This window comes from Pavona decussata, unplaced genomic scaffold (genome assembly GCF_977016875.1).
Source record: "Pavona decussata unplaced genomic scaffold, jaPavDecu1.1 SCAFFOLD_260, whole genome shotgun sequence".
NCBI lineage: Eukaryota > Metazoa > Cnidaria > Anthozoa > Scleractinia > Agariciidae > Pavona > Pavona decussata.
The window spans coordinates 1,302,738-1,329,994 of NW_028145663.1; the positions used below are offsets into that span (position 1 = coordinate 1,302,738).

Here is a 27,257-nt window from a genome sequence, read left to right on the forward strand (position 1 = left end):
TTTAGGTCCTTTACTCCCTTTATCGATATCTCTGGCGTGAAATGTTTAGTCTCATTACTAATCATCGTCCCCCTCTTGGGTAATTGCATGTTCGTCCTTGTCAGGTGACTCATTAAGCATCTTATTGAAAAGCTCTCGAGAGACACAACTGATAGGCGCTCTTGCGGTGAAATGCTGACGGTACATTTTCTATAGTGACATCGTAATTCTGGAGGCCCTCATGCGGTTGCGCGAAATGGAAGAAGCTTATAGAACACATTGCTTCTATCGACCACCAAGACAGTCCCCAGTCCGTCAGTTTTTAGGTTGGCCGTTCTAAAACTGTTACGGCCAGTGGCCGCTTGCATACTTACGGATACCTTACGGATAGAATGCAGTATACGGTTGTAAACGGAACTCCCTCAGATAAAGCAAAGGTTACAGGTGGTATCCCGCAGGGGAGTGTCCTGGGCCCAACACTTTTCTCGCTATACACTTATGACCTACCAGGAGCTATCAAGTCTGCAACGACTTTCATATACGCGGACGATACAACAATTTACTGCATTGGTGATTCAGTGGACGAGGTCATAGTTAAGCTTAACATGGCCCTCGCGGATTAAACTACATGGTGTTAACAAAATTCTCTGATCCCTCAACCCAAGAAATGCGAAGGAATGATCCTCAAGAGAAAGAAATTCACTGGGCCTTTACCAAGCTTGGCTTTTAATGGCAGCACTATCAACTGGGTGCCTTACACTAGATTATTAGGGATTAATGTAGACGATAAACTCACATGGACCAAGCACTTATCAGATCTCAAAAAAGTCTTTGTAAATAAGTTATCTATTCTGAAGCGAAGTCGCTTCTTGCCCAGATCCATGGTTTTGGATCCGTATAATAAGGTTATTTTACCATCTATAACTTACGCACTACCTATTTGGGCGGGGGGGGGGGGGGGGGAGGAGGGTGCAAATAAGCCGCGGAGCTTTGCAACCCTGGAGGCAATACACTGTCGCGCTGCGAGACTCATATATAACCTACCAAAGGACACACCCTCAAGTAATGTTCGCCAGCTAACCCACTGGTCCAAGCTCTCTGATATCTATAAAGTTAGACTAGCCACCCTTATGATAAATTCTCAGTTCGCACCACCATGTATGGAATTCATAACAAAGAGTCGCTCAACCACACATAATCTAAGAAATGCGAATATTCTAGCCATTCCTTTTTCTAGTAGCTACTATATGAAAAACTCTATTGCGTACTGAGGTTCCTTCTGATCCTACGTTCCTACTGATCCTGTGTTCCTACCGATCCTACGTTCCAACTGATCCTGTGTTCCTACTGATCCTATGTCCTACTGACCCTGTGTTCCTACTGATCCTACGTTCCTACCGATCCTACGTTCCTACTGATCCTGTGTTCCTACTGATCCTACGTTCCTACCGATCCTACGTTCCAACTGATCCTGTGTTCCTACTGATCCTATGTCCTACTGACCCTGTGTTCCTACTGATCCTACGTTCCTACCCATCCTACGTTCCTACTGATCCTGTGTTCCTACTGATCCTATGTCCTACTGATCCTGTGTTCCTACTGATCCTACGTTCCTACTGATCCTGTGTTCCTACTGATCCTACGTTCCTACCGATCCTACGTTCCAACTGATCCTGTGTTCCTACTGATCCTATGTCCTACTGACCCTGTGTTCCTACTGATCCTACGTTCCTACCCATCCTACGTTCCTACTGATCCTGTGTTCCTACTGATCCTATGTCCTACTGATCCTGTGTTCCTACTGATCCTACGTTCCTACCGATCCTACGTTCCTACTGATCCTGTGTTCCTACTGATCCTACGTTCCTACCGATCCTACGTTCCAACTGATCCTGTGTTCCTACTGATCCTATGTCCTACTGACCCTGTGTTCCTACTAATTGTTGTATAGGTCTAGACATTGTTCTTAGTCCAGCGTTTTTTACGTGAGCCTCTGGCTCGGGAGACTGGGCGATCACTCCCTACGTTTTTCGACTTTCAATAAAGTTGCTATTATGACTATATATGATGGTGTGAGTGAGATTACAAACACCAAAACATTCCACCTGGTGGGAAATATGTGTTTGCCAACAGAAACGTTGGCGAAAAAATTGGCAAAAAGAGAGACAAGTTCTATTTGTCGCCAACAGTTTGCCAACTGTTGTTGCGGAGTTCAAACATGCAAATTCGAGTTTGTCAACTTTTGTTTGCCGTGCGAAGGCGCCTTTACCTGCATGAGATTATGGTCTGGTATATCTTAAACCAATACAGGGTCACGGGAGAGAACCCGGATGAACTCATGACAGGTCTAAAATATAGCGGTATCCATGGAAACAACCCTTAATTATTATGTATTTGGAGAAATACAGTGTATATTCCTTGCACTTATGTAGGGTCTCCAAGTTCCATCTTGTTCCTAGTATACTGTAGTGCAGTCAGCAGTATCCAAGGAAACAACCTTAATTATTATGTATTTGGAGAAATGCAGCGTATATTCCTTGCACTTATGTAGGGTCTCCAAGTTCCATCTTGTTCGTAGTATACTGTAGTGCAGTCAGCATTGACAGCAAACACTTCAGCACCTCGCACCTGAGGCGTGTTATCCAGTAACGAACGAGCAGGTATCCAACCGCCGTATGCATAACGATCTGTGTTGATATAGTAGTGAGTTCCTGAAACATAGAAAAAAATGAAATGTCACGTGCAAGGCTCTATGATCTGCTTGAGAACTCTGTGCACTAAGATAAGACCAGAAGCTGTTATCAGCTTATACTCGGGCCATATTTGACTGCGTGGTGCGTAAGCCTACAATCTTTTAGCAGCGATGACTTCCAGCATCGTTAACTCCCCAAAATCGATAGATATAGAGATATACACTCATGAAAAAATAGTTCAGGCTTCAGAAGTGATTCATCGTTTTATTGCTACAGCTCTGTTTCGTATATGGTCAGGAGCTGACCACACTCATCACGCAACTTCAACGAATGACCGTAAAGATTCAAAAGCTGGCTATATATAGTAATCAAAAACTGGCGATTTAAAGCAAGCAGCTGCTAGGCGATAAAATACAATTCCACATGCCGTGATAGAATTCACGTGCCATGATACAAACGGTTACGTTACGTTACGTTACGTTATACAAGAGGTTTTTGGTACATATCTATTAATATGAGGGCATGGATTAGTGAAATCATTCGAACTGGTGATTTAAAACAAGCGTTTGCTGGGCGATAAAATACTAATGCTCGTGGCGTGATACAATTCATGTGCCATGATACAAACGGTTACTTTACGTTATTCGAGAGGTTTTGAGTACATACCTATTTCTGTGGGGGTTTGAACTTGGTAATTCATTGCGTTTGTTCAGGCTACTAAGATCTTTTCTACGGAAATAAACTTTTCGTGAAGACATAGGTTACATTTCTTGTTAGTGTTATTATCAGGTTTGCACTTTTTGAGTACTTTCCATTTAATTAGAAATGTTTTGTTTGCCGGTCCTTCAGGGTCCATATATTATTCAAATAGTTCCGTTGCATTGCGTCTGTTGGCGTTTCGGAAGAATCTGTTGTGGTTTCGGTATCGTTCTTTGGTTTTGTTTAAAGTTTGATGCCAGTCACACGTACGATTTTATTGTTGTTTAGACGGGGACATTAAAATAAAAGCTAAAGAGCAGCAGTTTTCTCAAACGTGGGTTTCGGCATTTCTTAAAGATGACCTTTGAAAGTTCGGAGCAATTGCAGAATACCCGTCCACTCGCAAGGTGCATTACTCTGAAACCCGTGGTCCGTGCTACCGCGCTCAACAGTCCAGTACTGGATGGATTAAAGAACGAAGAATGTATTAAACTGGAGTGCTACCGCGGTCCAAAGTCCCGTATAGTGGATGGATTAAAGAACGAAGAATGTATAAACTGGAGTGCTACCGCGGTCCGCAGTCCCGTAGTGGATGCAAATTAGATGAGTGCGGGACTGCGTTAGCAGGTTTTGCAGTTTTTTAAGTTAGATAGTTGGTGGGACGGGTATTCTGAAGGGAGAGTTCAAACGGGTTAATGGATCCTATTCACCTAAACATCGAGCACCTCTGCTGTCCTATTATTCCAAGCGTTCATTAAGTCAGAAACTGTCTCTCTTTTCTCCTCAGTTCCTCAGCGTGCACTTGCGATCGATCGTTCGATTCGACATGACCATTCTTCTTCTGTAAAACATTCGCGTTGCTTGCGGTGAGGTCTGCACTTCGAATCTTTGGAATTCTTTGAATTTTCTGAGCATTCTGCAGCGTCTTGCGAAGGTCCCAAAGAAAGCTGCAAAACCTCACAATACTTTTCTGTTTCGATTTCGCATTCGCGATTTCGATGCCTACCATCTACATCATGCGGAGTTAAATTCATGCGCGTGCTGCTCGTGTGACAAACCTTCCAAAGGTTCATGATTTCTTGCACAACTGTCACCCTCGCTAGCGCTAATCAGACGAAACGGAATGCACCATGTTCAAGCTAACTCCTCTTCTCTTATCCTATATCCACGCGCTTTAATCCTTACGTTTTCGCTTTCTTCGCCACTCGACTCCGAAAATTAGAAAATAACAAATTACTAATCAATAAGATTCTTCAAAAAGATTTTTGTGCCTCAGTTTTGACTTAGACTTTTCTTTACCATTAGCTTAAAATTAGCTTTTCAAAACATTTTGTTGCATGAGATGAAAACCTCGGTTGATTTTTAATCGGGGATTAGCGTTATTGCCTTTCGAACAACCGGGCCCAGAGAATTTACTCTGAAGTGTATGTTAAAGTGCCAAAGTGAACCAATGGATTTCCTACTGAGGGTAAGCCCTAGTAAGAAATGGGAGATCGCATGCATGCAGCAAAGAAAAGAATCTTTGACCTCGGAGGGAATCAAACGTCCGGATTTGATCGTCCATTGCTCTACCGACCTAGCTAGGAGGACAGACGGGAGCAAGTCATGGGTGATTATGGTAACGGTAATTTTGAAGAAGAGCTCCACAAACTGACTGTCGGTAAATTGCCGGCCGACAGTGGACTGACAGCTAACCGACAGTTTACCGACAGGCTACCGACAGATCAATTCCCCGTACAATATAAGTAAGATTATAAGTCTACTTGAACAGTCCACGAACCGAACACATTTTATGGTATCTAAGCTTACGTTTTATGTTGGAAACAAAACACTCTTCCGTATTACCACTGTTATTGCAGCAATGTGAATATGAAGAATACAAATGAATGTTGTGCCGCCACAGGGAGTCCACATAGGTTGTGTAAAAGAAATAAATTAATAAATTATAGACTTACGTTGTTCGTTTCCTGTGGTTTCATAAAGTGTTCATTTGCATACAATTTATGTGACAGCACTAATGTCGTGTACTGAGTTGTGAGCGAGCGGATCTGAGCTCTACTCAATATTCTATATATATCTAGTATAGTCAGTGTATGCAAATGAACACTATAGAACACCACAAGAAACGAACAATGTAAGTCGATAATTTATTGATTTATTTCTTTTTCACATTTTTTGTGGACTCCCTGTGGTGCCGCTAGCACTAAGGACACAAATCGGATGGATCATAGAATGAACTCTGTAGTGAACATCGAAGGATTCTAAAGTGAACCCATGAATTTCTCACTTAGCGTTCAATTCACAGCTCTAGTAAGGAAATGAGAGACCACAGGAGGCAAAGAAAAAATCTTTGACCTCGCTGTTTACAAGAAACATTGTAGAGAAAGCCAGTAAGAACCTTCTTCGAGAGAGGATTCGGCTAACAAACCAGAAAATAAGTGATCTACGAGACAAGAAGCGACGGCTAACGGAGCGATTCCCAAGCGACGTCCAACAACAATTAAACACGCACCTAACAAGAGTTCACGAGAGTGTGCATAAACAATCAAAATGCAGACAGCAAGACAAGCTTGCAAGCTTAATCTCGAAGCCGAAGAAAAATAATCCTTCGGAACCAGACCTTAGTGGTACACAGATAAAACGGTGGGTTGTCAATCTTTCCAAATATAAACTTAACCAGGATCAAACAAGTGTTCTGTCAAAAGGTTTAAATTTTGCAATAACACCGTACCGCATTCCCACAAACGACATCATAGTAGCTACGGAACTGGCTTGCAAATCGCTCCCTACCAACGAAGCAACCCAACTGAGAACAGAAATAGTCGGAGCGATCAAGTCATCAAAGGTCCCGAAAAGCAACGTTTCGAAAGGAGAAAAAACGGCACTTCGGTCACTGAAACAGGAGGATTCCATCATGATACTGCCAGCAGACAAGGGAAGAGCCACAGTAGTCATGGATAAGACCGAGTATGAGGAAAAAGTCAACACCATGTTGAATGACGCTCACACTTATGAGAAATTGCAGGCCGATCCAACCAGTTCTTATAAGAGAAAGCTGATCGAAAAGCTGACCAAGTTAAAAAAGGATGGCAAGATAACGGAAGATCAGTACAAATACTTGTACCCTACATCTGAGGCCACACCTAGATTGTACTGCACACCAAAAATCCACAAGGCTAACAACCCTTTGAGACCTATTGTGGATTACACAGGATCGATTGGTTACAATACATCTAGAGCCCTAGCTGACCTCCTGGGACCTCTGGTTGGCACTACGGAACATCATGTCAAAAATTCCAAAGACCTTGCTGAAGAATTATCCTCAGTCACATTAGAACAAGAAGACATCTTCAACTCCCACGATGTTGTGTCACTATTTACCAAGACCCCTATACAGGAGACATTAACCATCATAAGACAACGCTTAGATCAAGATCAAGATCTAAAGAAAAGAACAAACCTAGAGGTTGAGGATATAATGGATCTCACAGAATTTATTGCCACCACCACATACTTCAGTTTCAGAGGACAATTATTCAAACAGAAGTTCGGCACAGCCATGGGCAGCCCAGTATCCCCGATCCTGGCTAACTTTTTTATGGAATGGCTTGAACAACAGGCCATCGCCACTGCTCCCAACGACTGTAAACCTAAGCTATGGAAACGATATGTGGATGACATCCTAGAAATCATTAAGAGGGGAAAGGTGGAGGCTCTGACAGATCATCTTAATGGAATTGACAAAACAAACAGCATCAAATTCACGCACGAACCAGAGAAAAATGCCCAGATCCCATTTCTGGACACCCTTATTACCAGGAGGGAGGACGGATCCATCAAACTACTGGTTTACAGGAAAGCCACACACACAGACCAGTACCTGTCGTTTCAATCGCATCATCCACTTCAGCACAAACTTGCTGTCATACGGACGTTATTGGAAAGAAGTGACAGCATTGTCACGGAGGAAGAAGACCGTAAACAAGAGGAAGAACACATAAGAACAGCCCTCCATACATGTGGTTACCCGGATTGGGCGATAAAGAAGGTCAAAGAGCAAATGAACAGCAAGAAAGCTATTAGAAAAGATAAATCCAAGAAAAATAAAGCTCAAGAAAAATCAAGAGCAGTGGTGACTGTCCCATATGTCCGTTCATTCACAGAGAAAATACAACGCATATTCACCAAACACAGGGTAGCCACAGTGATTAAACCTCAAACCACCCTCAGACAGGTTTTAGTTCACCCGAAGGACAAAGTGGAGAAGCACAAAAAGGCTGGAGTGGTGTACAAAATTCCATGCAGCCAATGCGAAAAGGTATATATCGGTGAAACAGGGAGACAGCTGCGAACCAGGGTCACAGAACACAGAAAGGAAGCAGAAAAGATCTCTAACAGAAATTTCACAAGAACCACCCGCAGAGCTTCTACCAATGAACACCATAAATCAGCCATAACAGACCACGTCTGTCAGAACAATCATATTATGAATTGGGAAGCAAGTGAAATAGTTGAGCAGGACGGCGACAAGTTTAAGCGATGGATTAAAGAAAGCATATGTATTAGATCGAACACTCCTACTATGAACAGGGACGAGGGAGCCTATCAGCTTTCTCCCATATGGACACAAGTGATCTCCACCCCCAAACCAGGGGGGAGCGGGCGTCTACAGAGTGACTTTGCGCATTTATCGCAATAATCAACACCTTCAAAAGCCTATTTAAGGCTTCTGACACTTTTCATGCTTTTCAAGTTTTGATAAAGATGGCTGACAGTCATCGAAACTGTCAGCATTAATAAGACATTAATATAAGACTGGCTATGTTGTAAGAACTTTTAAATCGACTGTTCACTTATCTAGCCTGATGAATTTCTTCAAGAAAAATCATTTGAAATACCTGGCACATCACGAGGTTCAAAGTTTAGGTCCAGTTTCTTTTTTAAATTCTCCCAACTGAATTCAAGTCCATTTACTTTTGGTGTCTGAAATAAAATAAAATAAAAAAATGAATGAATAAATAAATCACACACTAGAAAGTTAAAGGCAAGTTAGTTGAAGTAGGCATCAGAAAGATTTTTTTTTGCTTGATCAAATCTTCACGCTGTTCTCGTATGAAAAAAAAAAAAAAAATAATAGCAATAAAAAATCCTTGTTAATTTTTCTTCCCCAGTAGTAGTAGGGCTCTGATGTCAATACAGGAATGCTAGTCTCACGATTTCTTTATTCCTCAGCTGTTTTTCGTGTGGAGAGGAAGAAAACTGTGTGGTTGAAATTTGAAATTATGTGATTGTTGAATGATCAGAATAAAACAAATGAGGAATAGAGAAACTGCAAAATTAAAGTAGTATTCCTGTATTAACATCACAGCTGTTCTATCCCCAATCTCATACCCAGAGTCCCCAAGCTCTTTGGCCAGCAGTTTGTAGCCAGGAGAGACTCTGGAATACTGGAATTTTATTACCGCAGGATTTCTGCGGTTAGTAAAACAATGCAACAGTTGCGGGGCAGCCAATCGAAAAAATTTAAATTTTTTGGAATTCTCCAGAGTCTCTCCTGGCAAACAACCGCTGGCCAAAGAGCCTGAGTACTCTGGGTACGAGTTTGTACAATCCCCAGTCCCCCATCCTGTCTCCTGTCTTAACTGTCCCTAGTTTAGTGTTATGGAGGTACCGCCAGGTAACCCTTTATCTAGACAGGGTTAACAACCCTTAAGGCCCTACCAGTGATCAGCATCAAATTTCTCCTTGTCACATTAATGCTTATTCAAACCCTGAGGTCACAAGAATTAAGGACATAATCACCCAAGGTGAATTTTCTTGATATTTTAATAACTTCTCCTCAATACTTTTATAAGAAAAGTATGAGGACAAGATAGGAGAATTTGTGCTTTGATATTAGGGGTTAAAGGGTTAAGTATTACCTGGTGGTCATGTGTAGTGTAAACAAATGACAGAGTACGGCCTCCTTTTAAGCTACCTCTCTGGCAATACCAGTAACGAAGCATGGATCCTTTGGTGTAGTGTTCATATAGAAAAATCAAAAGAAAAACAAGCAGAACAACTGCAGAAACCATCTTGGAATGGGGTCCTGTGAAACCAAAAATGAACAATGTTGAATTAACCACAAAGATGTTGCCTACAACAGACTTCTAAGATGATCCTTGAGGTTAAATTTTTTGCTCTGATTGTAGTGCAAGTTGAAGTTTAATAGTGAAATGTCTCCCATGAAACTTGTTGCACCTTGACAAGATTACGTTTCTTTATTCTTTCTATGAATTATTCATGCAGAAAATAAAGTGTTTTTGGAAACTGAAAGTTTAAGTTCACAGCAGACAACTTTAGTCATCTCAAATTGCAAAACATAGTTTTCGCTCTTTCCCACAGAATGCCTAACATCACCATTCTGGATTTGATAAAACTCCCAACAAAGAATTTATGCTTTACGGTACTCTACAGGGGTGCTCTACAGATAGTAATTAATTGTAGAACCATAGTTACTAGTAACCTGCACGTAAAATTTTACTTTGTAAATTCGAGTTGAACTACAAGGGTTTCACTTAAATTTTTGACAGTGGTTCAATACATATTTATACTTATAATATATAAAACAAAACTGATCAACTCATAATGAGTCCTTTTGCATTACCTTGTTGGTTATACCAATAGCCAAGTACCACTCCTAGAGGATTACTTTCAGAAAGCATTATAAGATAGAACAAAACAAAAATTACAGCCAGAGAAACTATCCAAAGGAGCCCTGCAACAAAGGGAATGAAAAAGAAAGAATTTTTTTTGGCACATGACTCAACCAGTTATCAACTGGAAAAACATCAGGGAACTGGGGATGGGTGCACTTGTTTTTCATTGTTGTGTTCAAAAGACCTAAGTACTAGGTATTCACAATACCTGGGTGTGTTAAATCAATAAAATTGATAATTGATGGTAATTGATATCAACCAGTAACAACATTAATCAATCAATATACCAATATTGGAAATTGGTGATAAATCAATGACACATGGTTTTGTGATAATTTTCAATTGACCATTGATTTTGCATATAAACTGATTAATAATTTTATAAATCGAACAATGGATATAGTAACTTATATCTAATGCCATTAATATTTTATTTTATTCATGGTGATGATGTAATTAAATATGCAATATGATGCTCAAATCAGCTATATGAAATGATTTTGTTTTGATACAGAAGACTTGTATGTATTCTATTGCGCAGTTCCAGAAAATATCCATACTCCCCCTACAGGTTTTTTGTTTTGCACCCTCCAACCCTGAAATTCCAGTTTCGCTACATACTTTACTTTGAAAATTTTGGCTCTTAAGATCCCCTCCCCCTAGGAATTTCCGATGACATTCCACGGGGTGGGTATGAATTTTTTCTGGAACTGCACATTGCACCGCATCGTAAACTAACATCTGTTGCCACATGTTTTCAGGGGCGGCACACTAATAATTTTTTATATTTTATTATTGTTATTAATTATAATTATAATTAATTATTATTATTATTATCATTATTATTAAAATTATTATTATCATTATTATTATCATTCCAATATTATTATCATCATCATCATCACTAACACATACATTTACTAAAATTATTTAATAAATTAGTATTTAAATGAGTGGCTATTACTTGTCAATGAGAACTCTTGTAAAATCTCTCATTTAATATTTCTGGCAAAATATTTGTTAGATGATGTATTTTAGTATAGTGTATAAAAATTGAGTGAGTGAGTAATTGAACCCTACTGGGAGGTGAAAACCGTCAGTTAACTGACCACTTTTAAAAAAGTCCTTTTCATCTTCCTTTCCCTGTGACAGACCAGTGACTTTTGTTTCAAGAAGTTCATGTCGGCTTTCAAGTCTCTGTAAGCCACTCTGTAAAGCTGTGTGCTTAGCCTCAAGATTTTTTATTTCAATCCCAAACAGCTGTTGTATGTTCTGAAGGTTGGTTCGTAATCCCTCATGATCCTGCACCCAGGTTTCTTTGTTGTCCTCAACTGACTTCACTAGTGTGGCCATTTCATCTTGAACAAGCTTTAGAACATCATTGTTGATTGATTGATCAAAGCACATTTCAATGCCTATAAAAATTGTGAATTGAAACTTCATATCTAACAGTGAACTACACGTAAATGAAGGCAGAGGTTTACTCCCAGGGGGGATACTCAGGTATAAACGTGACGGGGGGGTCCGACATATTTTTTTGGGTCTAAAATTTTCAACTCCTGTATTTTTTTGGGTTCGAATTTCCGCCAGGCTACTAGTTCTTACGCAATTCAAGCCAAAGTTCCCGCAAGATTCGAAAGCATGATTTGAATAAATCTGCATGTAGCCAGAGTCTTGTATTTTTTTTTGGTGCGCAATATGGTCCTGACCATGTATTTTTTAGGGTGCAAAATATTAGGCTCCCCCCCCCCCCCCCCGTGACATTTTTTTACCTGAGTACCCCCCTGGGGGTTAACTGTCCTCTGTGCCACGGCAGACTTGTCAAAAATATGATATATTTTTACTGGGGGTGGGGTTGTGTACTCACATGTGAATGGGTGGGGATGTTCAAAGTTTCTTTTAGGTGTGTAAATGACAGGTTATCACAGATCATTTTGGTGAGAGTGGGCCAATGCCAGTTGTTTCAAATTAATCGGATATATATGAGTAATAATAATATTTACTGATATTTGGCATTTTTTTACATCAGTACCGATATATTGTGATGTCATCATCCAAGACTTTTCTGTGACGTATCACATACACTCTAAAAACACTCTTTATGGTCTGTAAACATTAATTAAAACAAAAAACACACAACTCCAGCAAGGGTGATTCAACTTTAATTTTGTGACACTTCCTCCAAGCTCAAGGCGACACGGAAAAACATTGGTTTTCGGCACTAAAACAGCCTTCAAATATTCAATACAAGTGAGCGGTCACTAAAAAAGGGACCAAAACAGCTGATATTCTTGCAAGAATCAATATAATTTTTTCAAGGAATGATATCATTCAGTATTTGGTATCAGACTATCAGGCCACCCTTAAATTCAAGATGTTCAGTATGGAATGACAATATTTTTAGCCACCAAAGAATCACTTAAAAGGGGTTCTCATGATGTCATAGATAGAAAAAGCATCATAATGACTAATCTATCAATGTTTCAGGAAGATACATGTAATCATGAAGTGTCTTGTTAAGACTATTCATGTGTTTTCCTTATTTTCCTATCGTAGAAATAGGAAAAAATGTATTGCCAATAAATTTGATAAATTGATATGGTCAATATATTGAAATATCAATAATTACTGATTACTCACAACATATTCTTTTCAATTTCTAACGATTTGTCAATTTGATTAGTTTGTAATTTTATTGATTTTATCAAATATAAACAGTTTTCGACAGGTTAAATGTAGTTCAAACAGTTGAAAGCTTGTATCTTAAACAATTTTTAACCACAGAACATTTTAAATCTTCACATGGTTCGTCCTGGTTTAGGGCATTCCGTATCTTTATGAAAAGATTACTTATCGTTATGAGACTGAATCGTGCATGCAGCATACATATTTTTTATCACTGACTGATGATATTAGGCAACTTATTACAAAAAACAACACAATCATACCTCTGTTTTTCCATTCTTTTAAATCTTCCAAAACCTCTCCCTCAGAGAACACAGGGAAATAATAAGTCAAATGTTGGATCAAATCTTCCATGAGTTGAAAGCATCTGTTGTAGTAGGTTTCAGTCCAGATAGCAAACTTGCAATGGCCCCATTCATTACGAACTTCTGCTCGTACGTCAGTGGCAAAGATATCAATTCCATAAAGAACAAAGTTTGGTGAGCCACATAAAATAGAAAGTGCAGCAGACGAGTCTAAAGTCTCATCAAAACCTCTGAAGCTTGCCATGAATGGTTTCACAAACAGTTTAGCCAAAGAAACGTCATCTCTAACGCTGTAATCATAATTCCGGGGTGAACCTTTAGATGCGTTGTTGTTGATATTTGCATAATTGAGAGAGAGTGTAGATGGAGTAAGGGTTTTTGAATGGGAGGTAAATGTTTGTGAATGGATGTTGGTAGGTGGTAAAATTGACCTCTTGAACAACTGCTGCATATCTGCTGCGATGACATTTCTTAGCACTGGTGTGAGAACCTTTGACAGGCAAATTCCTACCACCAGCCATCTTTTTTCTTCAGCTCCAAGCATTTCTAACTTATTCCTCCACTTTTAAATTAGATCCTGAAACACAAACAAACAAACAAATAAATATATAACCTTAAATGTGGAACTAACCACTACCTTAATGTCTCAGTTGGTAGACATTAAGTGTGTCAGATTGTCAAGAGTGAGGTTATACATCTAGTGTTCAAATCTGTGAAAAAGAAAGAAAGAAAAAAGATGCCTATGCATCTAACATTCCCAAATTGCAAATGGGTTGTATCACCCATGCGCGATCATACGTGGGACATATTTGCACTCTGTTTATAGACGAATTAATCTAAATGACAGTCAAAAGAATCAGTTTCAGTTCTTGCTTAATTATCTCCCCCCTAAAAACAAGCCAGAAGCATTTGTCCAATATTCTTATCTCTTTTAGCTGTATACTCTTCTCTAGATGTTGTTATTGTCTTAGTGTATTTTGTTTTCATCTTACCCTTTTTGTTGTTGTTCTAAATTATTTTACTTAATAGTTTCACAGTGTGGTGGTAATTAAAGATCTGTCAAATCACAAACTGGGTACATGTACAGTCAACTCTCGCGTTGCGGACACCTCGCTATTACGGACACCCTGATAATACGGACAGCAGCTAAATCCCCAGCAAAAATAAATTACAGATTTGTGACTGAAATAAATTCCTGCTATAATTTATGGACTCTCGCTGTTAGGGACACTAACTTGCTGTCCCGGGAGTGTCCGCAATAAAGGGAGTTGACTATAATTGGTGAATTCAGCTTCCCCTTGGGAATGCTAAGAAAGTAAGTAAGTAAGAAAGTAAGACTTCTGCTTGATTGCATGACCACAAGGAAATGGTGGTATCTAATCTCTTGGGGATAAAAAGAACGGACGTGGCACATCCTCACATCTGACTGCAGTGACTACACTGTAGCCTCACTGCCTCACTGCCAGCATATAGTCAGCTTCATGTGATTTCCCCGAAAGGCTACAAACCAACTTTGTAGACAGTCAGAAAATGGGAATAAGACGAACACTGAAAACTGAACCGTGTAAAATTGTGTTAAAATTACAAACCTAGAGGGTAGCTAGAAAATATGAGCTAAAATTATCCATCTCCTAACACCTGATTCGAGTTCAATACAACTTGAATAACTTCAGCACTTGCGGGTAGAGGAAGTGCGCTCACCAAAACGAAAGTAAAAGCAGTTTTTTGTTTGAAATATAATAAGCTTATATAACTGGAAAATATTTGCAAATAAATCAGATTTGAAACATATTACTACCTGTTTGTTGATTGAATGTCCTTACGGCGAGAAGCCTCTAGCTTCATATGTGTTCGAGAGTAAAGCATCAAATGACTTTTAGCAGCTTTTAGACGGACGTAACGCTCGGGTGAGACTTCAGGTCATTCAGGACCAATGAGCATTAAGCTCTTTACATGCAACGCTGCTTGGCTGTAAAAAACAACAACCCCGTATTCTGCAGTTCTGTCCAGTTCTGTCTCGTATCCTGAAGTTAAGACGTTTGGTTGGTCACCTCTACAACATTCTCCCTGCACAATAGGCCATTGTGCTCTCTCTTTCATTTTTAGATTTCTCGGAAAAACAACCGCCATCTTGAAATTTAGAATGAGCGAAATCTGGGGAGAGAATGAAGTCTTAAATTTGTGTCATGTAAGTTGCATGAAACGTCACGAGATTTTCCGCTTGCTGTGAAAAAGCCTTGCACGATGAAAGTAATTTTCCCGTGACCTCTTTATCATTTCATTCTAAAAATTATAGCGTAGAAGCGCACGAGGGAAGCGTTAACTTTGGGGGTAAGTCGAGCGGACCTCATCTTTTTGAAACATAAAGCTACCCCTAGCCTCCCGCGGACACAAATGGTTCATGGGATTGGTAAAGAAAAAATATTCAGAAGTGTGAACCAGTTACTTCCGGCTATAAACAACTAAACTTTCTTTCTTGGTGTTGTTCAGGTGATTACCTTTATTCACAAGGTGTTGAGAATGCTGACAGCTGAAGAAAAAAGGTGGCTGGTTGTAGGAATTTGCCTGTCAAAGGTTCTAACACCGGTGCTGCGAAAAGTGATTGAGAAAGAAATTCAACAGGAGTTCCAGAAGTGGATTGTACCGCCTAACAATATCCAATCTCAGACATTTGCGTCCCATTTGGAATGCCTCCCTCCCTCCACCCTGCGTCTGAATTATATCAACATCAACAACAATGCAATTCAGATTTCTCGTCACAGCTATGATTACGGTGTAAAAGATGAGCTTTCCTTTGCTAAACTGTTTGTGAAACCAGTCATGGCAGGTTTCACAGCTTTCGATGAATCTCTGGATTTGTCAGCTGCGCTTTCTATTTTATGCGGTGCACCAAACTTTGTTTTCTGTGGCGTTGATATCATTGCCATTGACGTACGCTCAGGAGTTCGTAATGAATGGGGCCATTGTAAGTTCGCTATGTGGACTGAAGCCTACTATAACAGATGTTTTCAACTCTTGGAAAATTTGATCAAAAGTTTGAATCTCCCTGTGGCTTCTGAGGCAAAGATTTTGAAAGATTTCAGTGAGTGGAAAAAAAGAGGTAAGAACGCTTGCAAAGGTGATCAATATTTGATTCTCCTATTCTAAAAGCAACTTGACCATACCAGGGCTGTCAACCTCACACGTCAACAAATATGGAGAATATTATTTCCCCGGCCAGCAATAACAAAGCGCCTTACAAAGGCGTCTGATCAAGCCCAAATTCACAGGTTCATATTTTCTTGTCAGAAAATCGAGTCTACGACAAATAGAAAACTTCGTCAATTATCCAAGAGATTACAGACATAAATATGGAGAAATCAGGCTCAAAATCTGGATATTTCAGACATAAATCTGGAGACTGGGAGATACGATTCAAAATCTGGAGACTCCCGGATTATCCGCTAGAGTTGACAGCCCTGCATACTAAATAATGTAAGGTTTGGGCATGTTTTTATGGTTGGTCCTATCCAAGTCCAGGGAGGGGGAGGGGGAGGTGGGGGAGTGAGGGAGGGAGGGAAAGGAAGGCAACTTTTACTGAAATGATACCCCTTTCACAAACACAAAACAAAAACCAAAAAACTGTACCCTTGCTTAACCTCTAAGATAAGCCACATCAGCCAGCACTGGACTATTCACACTTACTTACATAAATTGTAAGCAATTTCTGTGAGGAATTTCAGGTCAGCTTTTGCTACCACGGTTTCACGGACTATATTTGTGAATAGAATTTTGAATTTCAAGACAATTAAGACACAGTCCTTTCATACAGGGCTCCCCATACAGGCCATTATACAGAGTACCCTCCAAATGCAATGTATGTTGTTTTTGTTATATAGGGATTGAGATGTGTTTTGGACAGCCCATTGACAATAGCATGCTGAAGCTCGTTCAAGATGAAATGGCCACATTAGTGTCCTCCGTTGAGGCAAACAAGGAAACTTGGATGCAAGACCATGAGGGATTGAGGGAAAACCTTCAAAAGTTGACGCAGTTATTTGGGCTTGAAATCACAAGACTTGAGGCTAAGCACGTGGTCTTAGAAAGTGGTCTTGAGAGCCTTAAAAAGGATCACTTGAAGATGAAGGAGTCAGTGATAGAGAATGAAGTTGCAACTTCGTCAAATGCTACTCTGATAAGAAACGTTAAAGATACCTTTGGAGAGGAACAGAGAGGTCTTCAAAGCCGACATGAAGTTCTAGAGAAGAAGGTGATTGGCTTGTCTCAGGGAATGGACAAGCTGATTTCAAAGGGAAATACCTTCTTCAAGAGCGGTAAATTAGATCTCAATATTTAGTGCAAATAAAAATGTACCCGGCAGGGATTTGGTACCTAATGACGTTACAAGGTCTCACTGAATCTAAAGGGAGAAGTCTGATGAAGGGCAGTACCAGGCCCTCCAGACAGGGGTGTGGGCACGAGGCTAATCATCTGGCTCCAGACACTGTGTTTAGATCACATTAACTCCATTCCTTCCGCCCCGACTGGAGGGAAATGCCTCAGCATGGATGAAGCCTGTATGCAAAACCACCCACACATATCTGGGCTGAAACCTCTACTGGAGCCCAATGTGTTCCACAGGGTGTGGTCTATTTGAATAGTGATGGGGGTAAATTAAAAGCACACTGGCTTTTGGCCAGGAGTGAAGTTTTTGAGGTGTTTTTTACTTTTGCTGACAGGAGAGAGGTGGAGAAATTGAAAGATAAAAATATGTTGTTTTTATAGATACATGAAAAAAGGTATGGTATTTTGAGAAAGCTATTCATTATTTATTTAGCGTTAATGGTTCATAAGCATTTTTGGGATGTTAAATTTGTAATGGATTCATTCACACCTGCCTGTAATTTGTAAATTGGAGTCCCCCTTCCCAATACAGGACAAACTAATTACTTATCCTTTTTCTCATTTTTCAGGACTCATGTGGAAAATCCCCATCATTGTTTTGTGTCTTTTTCTTCTAATCTTCCTGTATGAACACTATACCAAAGGATCCATGCTTCGTTATTTGTATTGTCGCCGAGATAGATTAGAAGGAGGCCGTACTCTGTCATTTGATTTTACGACACACGACCACCAGGTACTGCTAATAACGTAATAATTATTATTACTGTGTTTACAACCAAGAAGTTTTTGCACCAGATTTCGTCTTTTGATACAGTTATTTCTTATAAAGTATGAATTCACGCAGCCACTTCTACTTTAATCAGAGTTATTAGTCAGAAGTAACAGTAGTTAGAGCATTTTGTTGGGTATCCCTCATGATTTGGTGAAATCCTATTTCAGATGCTTTGTGTACTAAGAATTAAGTTATTTGTATGGCTACAGAGTTACTAATCTCTTTGGAGTGGTAGACTGTGCTAAAAATTATGACTGTTGGTTATCGAGTTGACTAATTCTTAAGACAGTTTAATTTTTTTAAATCTATTAAAAAATGAGATAGCACATGTTAAGTTATTCTCAATCGATGTTTATCGAGTTGATTTGAGGAACACAGCAGCAGTGAACTTACACTGGTGATGTTTTATTCTAGTAGGTACTGTAGAGTGTCAAAAATCAATATTTTGATAAGAAAAAAAAAAAACTCTAAAGCCTCACATCACCAAAGCAAAATGCAGAGCAGCTAAAGTACAGCAAAAATTAAGTCTTAATAAACAGTTTCTGATTTCATAGGTGTAAGTCAGTGCCACACGCAAACAGAGGATGTGATTCCTGTGATATGGCCCAGACCATGCTATATTAATTTACATCCGCATCTACCAGGAAAGGGCACGCCCCTCATGCGAGGCTTTTTTAAACATTGTGCCTAGGCTCATCCTAAAACACTCCCTTCAGCTCTTGAAAGACTTGCCAGTTGCAACAGGGGCCAGATATGGCAGGCAATATTGTTCCACTGTTGGACAGTTCTAGGGATACATCTGCTACAGGCTCAGTAATGCTGCAAATTATTTGCCTGCATTGTCCATAGCCAGGTCTTAGTTGGACTCATTTGTTTCACCTGTCCTCTACCCTCTTAATTCTAATACCTATTCCTGGAATACTCAAATCAAATGCAATTTGGTATCCACATTTATTTAAGTTCCCAGTCATTTTAAGTTTGTTTTAAGGATAATTTCTTCTCAATTTGTGATTATCATTTTAGACACCAAAAGTGAATGGAATTGAGTTCAGTTGGGAGAATTTGAAAAAGAAACTTAATCTTGCTTTTGGTCCTCACAGTGCATCAGGTATTGTACAGTTGTGCCATTTTCTCGTTAATTGTGTTCACACTATGCTCCATACTGGGGTCAATTAAGGACTTATTGATAATATTCAGCAACTGTAGCTGGGAGCAGAAAAAAGTCTTGAAGTGCTTTAAAGTAGTTCCTTCCTTAATAGTCAAAAAGATGAATTAGTCTCACAATCAAGCAAAGAAACACCCTGTTCCAGGATCGTAGATAGTTAAGTCAACGGCTGAAATCAGAAAGTGAACGTAAATACAGTATATAACACGCGGGAAACCGCGCAGCCCGCGCGTGTTTCTGTCACGCTCGCTTTCTGATTCTGAGGCCAGCAAAGGCGAAAAATAGGCTCGGTGGGGGAGGGGGGGGGGGGAGATACCTGGGGAATTGATTTCTTCCATGTTTGTGATTCACCCACTTTGTTGACTCTCAAGAATAGCACTGTTAACGGCACGCTCTATTAAACGCAGTCCTCCCAAAATATAGTACACCAAACTACGCCAAGCAAAAATGGACAAATGTCCTCGCCGTGATTTAAACACGTCAAGATTTTGATAGGGCTTCGCGTCACTCACAAATTTACTAAAATCCCTCCTGGACCGCCGCAATCTGGCATTTATAAACTGCTATCTCGCCAAGTCTTGCGTGTTTCGGCATTGTTACACCAAAAGGCACAAAAACTCCTCAAATTCCCTTCTTATCAGCCACCTTTTCAAACATTTTCGAATCGAGATAAACGGCTAACTTCTGGCAAGAAATTGTCTTATTGGCCGTCTCTTGTCGTTTTCGCTCATGACATTTTAAGGGAGACTATAAATATAGCTGGATTTTTGAAAACAGGCCCGCTTATGCCATGCTTTAGTGACAACGTCTTCTAGTTTGCTCACAGGTAGCCCAAGCTCTAGGAGCGTTTATCAGTCACGATGAGTTCCGCAGTGACGTAATTATAAGGGTTTGTATGAAAGTTTACGAACGTGTTTAGGAGTCGAAAATATAGAACACAAATCGAACAAAAATGCCTTACCTTGTCTCCTTGATACCTTCTCAGTGTTTGTGTGGCGAACCGTTTCAGCGCGATTCCAGTGGCTTTTAGGTTATATATAGAGCGGAAACAGCGAACCTAAATGCCACTGGAATCGTGCTGAAACGACCAATAAACGCCACACAAACACGGACAAGGTATCAAGGAGACAAGTCAAGGCATTTTTGTTCGATTTGTGTTCTTTATTTTTGACTCCTAAACACGTTCGTAAATTCGCATACAAACCCAACTCATCGTGATATAAACGCTCTTAGACCTGGTTTGCTAACGTAACATGGTAATGGTCTTTGCGTATTTTTTTTTTAAGGGATACACTACTACCTCAACATTCATCGCTGTGCTTACGGTGGTGTGATAGCTGTTCGTTCGTTACTGGATAACACGCCTCAGGTGCGAGGTGCTGAAGTGTTTGCTGTCAATGCTGACTGTACTACAGTTTACTACGAACAAGATGGATCTTGGAGACCCTACATAAGTGCGAGGAATATACGCTGCATTTCCCCAAATACATTATAATTAAGGGTTGTTTCCATGGATACCGCTATGACTTGTAGACCTGTCATGAGTTCATCCGGGTTCTATCCCGTGACCCTGTATTGGTTTGAATTATACCAAACCATAATCTCATGCAGGTAAAGGCGCCTGTACGCGGCAAACAAAAGTAGAAAAACTCGAGTTAGCAAGTGTGAACTTCGCAAAAACAGTTGGTAGACATCTCAAAAAAATTTACACTGATTAAATCGTCTTCATATTTCCTTTTAGCTTTCATTCTCGCGGCCTTAATAGTAGCCTTCACTCTCGCGATATTAAGTTTCTATTCTAAGGGAAAGATGAATTGATCAGGGCCACCCAATGGTTCATTTCGGTGGATATCTTTTCGGAAGACCTTAAAGGTACTGTCATGGCGATTTTGCTGTATTTTGGTCAAAACAGCTCAAGTATTTGACAAAGAACATTTTTTTAACATAGATTTTCTTAGAGCATTGGGAAGAAAAAACTAAGGGATTCCTCCGAGAAAGAACAAATTATAATCGGTTTTAAGCGACTTCTCTACGATACACAGGAAGAAAATAAAAAAATTGGCCAATTTCCATTTCCATCCTAGCCATCAGCAGCCTAAGATAATTTATACTAGTTTCTGTGCACCAGTAGGGTCATTGTTAAGACAACTGAATCATTATTTTAACCATTCCACCAATGCAACTATGTTTTTTGGCTATTCAAAGTGACACAAAAAATTGGTGACACTGCCCATTTAATCGCCTTAGAAATTCGAATTAAGTTTTACCGAAAATATACAGCTAAACATTTCGTATAACTGGAAAACTAATTCCTTTCGTTTTCAAAGGGGCCATGATGTCGTTAAAATTTTTTTATGAAAGTAACGATATTTCTTCAGTTTGGTATACGAAGATTTGGTCTTTAAAAATACGAGAAAAGATCGGCTAGCATTTTCGTACAACAAACATCAGCTTGCAAAGACAAAAACCTGCTTTTACTCTTGGTAAAATTGTTGTTAAAGGATGGTGCCGGCTAATGCACAGGTATTTTTGCCTGGCTTATAACTTTGTGGGAAAAGGAGATCTTAGCAAGGGCTATTGGAATCCAAGAGGAAAGTTCGGGGTAAAAAAGTATTTTTCGAGACAATCAAACAACATTAATTCTAAAACGCTTTAATTGCAAAACAACGTGTGGCATTTTCCCCAAATTTAAGCTTAATTCTCTCTGGAAAATGCTTGGTTACCCCTAATTTTCTGTTTGGATTTCAATAACCCTTGCTAAGAACTACTTTTCCCGGGTATTCGTAAACCGCACAAAAATACCTTTAGATTGGAAGGACGCGTTCTCAAGAAACAGCAATCTCGTTCCTAGAGTCCGCTTTTCTTTTGGTCAGCACCAAGCCGCTGGATAATGGCAACGCGGGCTCTGGGAACGAGATTGAAGAAACACGCGTTTTTCGGAGCATTCTGAGATGCGCAGAACGTATGCGCAGTAGCAGAAGGAGGCATCCTTAATAAGTTAAGGACGGTGCCTACTAATACCGAAGTATTTTTGTGCGGTTCATGATTATGCGGGAAAAGCAGATCTTAGCAAGGCCTATTGGAATTCGAAAAGAAAATTGGGGGTAACCACGCATTTTTCAGAGATAATTGAGCAATAATATCTCTAAAAAGCGCCAAGATATAAAACAATGTATGGGATTTTTCCCTACATTGAAGCTTAATTATCTCTGAAAAATGCATGGTTACCGAGAATTTTCTTTTGAGATTCCAAAAGCATTTGCTAAGTTCTGCCTTCTCCGTAAAGTTTTAAGCCGCGCTAAAATATTCCTGTATTAGTATGCACCACCCAAGCGATTAAAAGAATTGTGAGCGGTAGTCAAATTTGAAGCGAATTTATCGGTTTTTCGAAAATTTTGCAAAAACTGGTATTTATTTATCTATGATTGATTGATTGATTGATTTATTCTTTTCCTCTTCCTTTCTTTTAATGATTAATCAATTGCTTTCTCAAGCTTTAGTGCCAACCTACCTTCTATATTTAAACATTATTTAGTTTTACTCAGCTCGATTAGCTTTTCAGTTGTTCTGAGTAAATGTTACCTCTTTTGTATTAAAATATTATGTTGTAAATTAAGTTTAACTTTGTTAACTTTTTAATTTAGTAATAAAGCTTGTTGTTGTTGGAATACGATAAATCGGTCAATAAGAATACTATTCCAGCACAAATTCACAATCAAAACCTGTAATTTTTGGTGATGTTGATTGCCAGAAGCGAGCGCTCAAACATTGAGAAAGTCTACAGGTTAAATGATGAATTGAGTTGTCCGCTTGCTCCTCAAAACGTGGTGAGAACAAAGAAGTACGCTACGAGCCGCAAACGAGTAGCGTGACTGATGTTCTACCACGTTTTGACGTCCTCTGTGCGTTATCGGAGTACAGACCCACGGCAAAATGGAATCTTCTTGTTTTATACAATAACCAAGACATTTCAACGCATTTCGTGAGCGGGCATCGCGTTACCTGAGTCAAAAACTTTCCAGCAAACTCAGTTTTGGACTACTGCACACATGCAATTGTGATCCTCTAAATTAGAGTACCGGTATAATCCGAAAGAATTTCACAAAGAATATTTTCAAAACTAACCTTTATTCCAGAAGGAAATGCTGACCCCAAAATATTACAGCATGTACCTTCACTGCGATTTGTAATCGATTACTCGCCATTACCGGATGTCTATCGGCGACAAAATTGGGCAAATATTCCCTTCCTTTTCACGTCGCAACAAAGTTCTAGTTCTTTTTAACCTCGTTGAGGTCACTCTCAGCAGTCTTTGTCCAATTTTTCATCGGACAGTTTTCCTTTCTTCCGAAAATTTGCCTCTGTTTCTCTGCTACTCGCCAAACGTTTTGCAAAACTTTGTTGACCAGTCACTCTGGCTAGACTCTAGACTCTGATCACGTGCGCCGGTCACACCACTCGATGACGTCAATCTAATCACAAACTCTGCTACACCAATCAAAATGCAAGTTTTACACTGTTCATTGTGTAAACCACATTACATCAAAGGAACCGCTCAGTCATACGATTGACGGGACATGTGATTCAGATTTGCCCCGGAAAACTACTCTCCTTATAAGGAAATTCTGGACACGTGGTATTACACCATCGCAAAGAAAGTACTTTTACTTTTGTAATCCGTAGCGATCTGTAGCTATATAAACACAACGCAAGGCTTGCAGTTGTAGATCGGTGCTTGCGTGAAGTCATTGTAGTTTCTGTTCTTCGACGAAGTTCCAGTTGGGTTAAGATCCCGTGTACCTAGAGTTGTGACGAGTTTTTTCGCGAGCGAGTTGCTCTCGAGTTGATTTCCCCCGTCAGTGTTGTCAAGTCGCCGAAAGTCCGTGAATCCAAATTCGTTCAGTGAAATGGCCGATCAGATACAGTGGATTAATGGACATGCCAATGTACCTGGCAGCGTCGAGAAAATATTCCCTAGGACACACATCAGACAACACCAATGGCAAGATGAATGGAACGAAGAGTTCATCACGCCAAATAATGACAACTGTTTATACTCTTACATCTCCGACTATGAATGCACTTTTAATCATCCTGTCTACGACGAAGATGTTGCAGGTGAGCTGTGGCAGAATTTACAAGCGGCGAAACAAGTAGGGTTAAATTTACCCATCACCGATCTAGCCCACTTTACGACCGACGAAAACGCTGACGCGATTGTTGAATCTGGGGGCTTCCGAGGTGGCATGAAGAAATTCAATGAAGACGGCGAAGGAAACGTTGTCTCCGCGAGGTTGTCATGGTGGAGTCCTGTATTTTTTGGCGAAGATATATACCAGGTGCGTAGCACTCTTGGTGATGCTATACAGCCCTTTATTAGTGAATATGATTGTCTAGAAAACTTGAAGTCTCAGTTCGCCACATCGGATGCTTTCATACCACAACGACAGGCAAGATTGTATGGAAGTTCTTACTTTCAGTTTGGGATAAACAAATTGTGTCGTCATTATGCGGAGAACTACGTCGGCGGCGGCAAGTTGCAGTACAAAATATTAGGAACATTTGCGTATAAGAAGGAGGTTATGCATGCCGTGCTCATTTGCAGCCAAGCAAATGGCGCTGGGCAATTTGCAGCGTACCCTCCTGTACCAGAAGAAGATATTAACAACGAGGCAGTCGTGACACGAGACGCCAATGGCAACTGGGTTTGGAAACCTCAAACGACGGGGACTGAAATTGGGCGTCTTGAAGCCAATTGGCAAAAATATCCCAGGTTTCGTCGATGGGAACACGTGGCCTTTGCATTTTATATTCCTGACGAGTTGGGGCACCAGATTAATGTTCCTGATCTGGACGAACATTTGCACTTCATTCAGCTATAAGACGTATAGGATTAATATAAAAATAATTATCAATCCGAAAAATCTTTCATTATAAGACGTATAGTTTGGGAAACGTGAATTGGGAATGATGCCGTTGTCTTAAAAGCCATGTTGTGATTTGATTTAGCTTTTATCATTATTTTTCTTTGAAGTAACATATCTACCGCGAGGAGGTGTGTCTCATCAGATATCGGCAAACACTGAGAAGAAGTAGCCGGCCGGCTGAAAAACGAGACGAGGAAAATTACGAGGAGTTACGAGAATTATGAGGAAAATTACATGTCATGTTATGTTAAGCAGAATTAACTAAGACTTAACTGAAATAATATAATCGGACCCAAACACGCTTAGAACTGTTTGCTCAAGTCTTCTATTCAGTTCGCATAATATGCTGTCACTCAGTTATGTTTGCCCTTCGTTTCTTTATATTTGCATAATTTCTTTTGTTTTGACTTTTTTGTTTCATCTGAAATATTGCTGGACTCAGCTCGTTTAGCTAAAGGCTGGTTTTCATATGATCGCAGATCGCAATAAGGTCTGCGATCGTCTGCGACCATATGGAAACATACTTCTGCGATCCTGCGATCACGATCGTAGAAGATAAAACCATGTTCTATCTCCTGCGATCATCTGCGATCAATTGCGATTGTTCGATCATTTAGAAACCAAAGTTTTGCGATCCGCGATCGAAACTCATCCCATAATATTTCGAGTTCTCTCCCACGATTCAACGCCTGTGTGTTCGATTGTAGGAACGGTCTACGTCATGAATGTGTTTATTACCGCAGCTGCAAAGATTTTAACGACAAGAACAAAAAGGCCAGCTATTGGGACAAAATCGGGCAGAAGATTCATTTATCGGCCGAGGAAGCGGAGGCCAAATTTCTCCAACATAAGAACTGCATACGGTCGTTATCGAATCCAAAACCGATGTTTTCGACGGTTTTGGAGCTGGCGACGACTCGCTTAATCATGACAAACGGAAGAAGTAAATTTGCTTTCAGCAAAATATTCGCTCTTCCACGTTCGCGATGTTGCTTGCTTTTCAGCCTACACGCGCGTGTATATTTGACGTTTTCGCTGAGCAAAACGTATGCCTGCGGTCGGCTCTGCGATCGTTGCGATTATATCTTTTTTGCGATTGTTTGCGATCTACGATCGTCTGCAATCATATGGAAACCAGCCTTAGGATTCTGTATTTCTCGATACCTAGTCTTTGTTAAATTAGTTTTGCAGATGCAGCAGACCTACTTCACACAATGGAACAGAGATCCTTTGTAGTTTTGTATATGTTCCTAGCTGTACTAGCCTTTTTACGCTTTCTAAATAGAGTTTCTATGCGTATATGATAACAATAGAACAGACGTTCCATAAGTTTTGTAACTGTACTTCTAGTTGCTGTTCCTATTTTAACTTTTGGAATAGAACGAGCGTTTGTAATAGAAATTATAAGAGTTTTTCCAGTTTGATAAGCTTTTGCGACAATGTAAACTTTCGACGTAGTTCAATTATTCCTTTTGTTGTAATAGCTCTGCTCGTTATAAATATACGTTGCTTGTAATTGTTTAGTTGATTTAACATCTTGATATTTGTGTTGTGATTAAGCGAGTCGGAATAATCGCGGCGTCGTTTACTGAGAAACGCGAATTCTTTTAATAGTGACGTTTTTGCGGCCATCGCCGCTGTCGTTGCTAAAGCGCCCTAACAATATAGTAAACAACGTGTATCTTTTTAATAAAGTTATGACTAGTAATAATCGTAGAATAGACATGATAGAGAGTGTGTTCGATGTCAACAAGCCCAGGCTAATCTTGATCCCAGGCTCTCTCTCTTTGAGGTGTCATCCGCCCCTGCAAAAAAAATCTGCGGGGGATGCCAGATGTGCGTCCCAAGATCCATCGACCCATCCACGACAAATCCCATAAAATCTCGACTCAAATCCTATTAGGAAGCGTTCTTCCTACGTCAAACGCAAAAATTCGCTAAATTACAGTTC

The 27,257-nt window shown here is 39.9% G+C and overlaps 3 protein-coding genes across 6 annotated transcripts in view; 2 read left to right on the forward strand and 1 right to left on the reverse strand.

Annotated features, from left to right (window-relative positions):
- LOC146456186 (uncharacterized) overlaps positions 1-27,019 on the forward strand; it is a 35,766-nt gene extending 8,747 nt beyond the window's left edge. The window contains exon 2 of the mRNA XM_085093380.1: positions 24,240-27,019. Within this exon, the coding sequence (XP_084949506.1) occupies positions 24,287-25,261 (975 nt within the window). The 5' untranslated portion in view covers positions 24,240-24,286 and the 3' untranslated portion in view covers positions 25,262-27,019. The remainder of the gene's footprint in view (positions 1-24,239) is intronic.
- Positions 1,740-15,192, reverse strand: LOC146456188 (uncharacterized). 3 transcript variants are annotated; one of them, XM_085093372.1, is made up of 7 exons: positions 14,858-15,192; positions 13,018-13,636; positions 11,179-11,484; positions 10,018-10,128; positions 9,293-9,381; positions 8,270-8,354; positions 1,740-2,690 (listed from the first exon to the last, which is right to left on the reverse strand). In XM_085093372.1, the coding sequence occupies exons 2-7, from the start codon at positions 13,601-13,603 to the stop codon at positions 2,485-2,487; spliced, it is 1,383 nt and encodes a 460-aa protein (XP_084949498.1). In that variant the 5' UTR covers positions 13,604-13,636; positions 14,858-15,192; the 3' UTR covers positions 1,740-2,484. The 3 variants fall into 3 exon arrangements, with proteins under 3 accessions (XP_084949498.1, XP_084949497.1, XP_084949496.1); XM_085093371.1 differs by having other exon boundaries at positions 9,293-9,459; positions 14,855-15,191; XM_085093370.1 differs by having other exon boundaries at positions 9,293-9,459; positions 14,858-15,190.
- On the forward strand, positions 15,260-23,044 carry LOC146456189 (uncharacterized). Of its 2 annotated transcripts, none has more exons than XM_085093367.1 (6): positions 15,260-15,390; positions 15,550-16,159; positions 16,938-17,372; positions 18,012-18,175; positions 19,238-19,322; positions 20,666-23,044. In XM_085093367.1, the coding sequence occupies exons 2-6, from the start codon at positions 15,580-15,582 to the stop codon at positions 20,872-20,874; spliced, it is 1,473 nt and encodes a 490-aa protein (XP_084949493.1). In that variant the 5' UTR covers positions 15,260-15,390; positions 15,550-15,579; the 3' UTR covers positions 20,875-23,044. The 2 variants fall into 2 exon arrangements, with proteins under 2 accessions (XP_084949493.1, XP_084949492.1); XM_085093366.1 differs by having other exon boundaries at positions 15,384-15,469.
- Positions 27,020-27,257: the final 238 nt, after the last annotated feature.

Coding starts and splice junctions, on each gene's coding strand:
- LOC146456188 (XM_085093371.1), bottom strand. CDS start 13,603: ATGCTTGGAGCTGAAGAAAAAAGATGGCTGGTGGTAGGAATTTGCCTG. Junction 10,129..11,178: donor AAAGGACTTTTTTAAAAGTG/GTCAGTTAACTG, acceptor CCTTTGTTGCAG/GGCTCCTTTGGATAGTTTCT. Junction 9,460..10,017: donor CTATTGGTATAACCAACAAG/GTAATGCAAAAG, acceptor TTGGTTTCACAG/GACCCCATTCCAAGATGGTT.
- LOC146456189 (XM_085093366.1), top strand. Junction 16,160..16,937: donor CAGTGAGTGGAAAAAAAGAG/GTAAGAACGCTT, acceptor TTTGTTATATAG/GGATTGAGATGTGTTTTGGA. Junction 19,323..20,665: donor TGGTCCTCACAGTGCATCAG/GTATTGTACAGT, acceptor TTTTTTTTTAAG/GGATACACTACTACCTCAAC.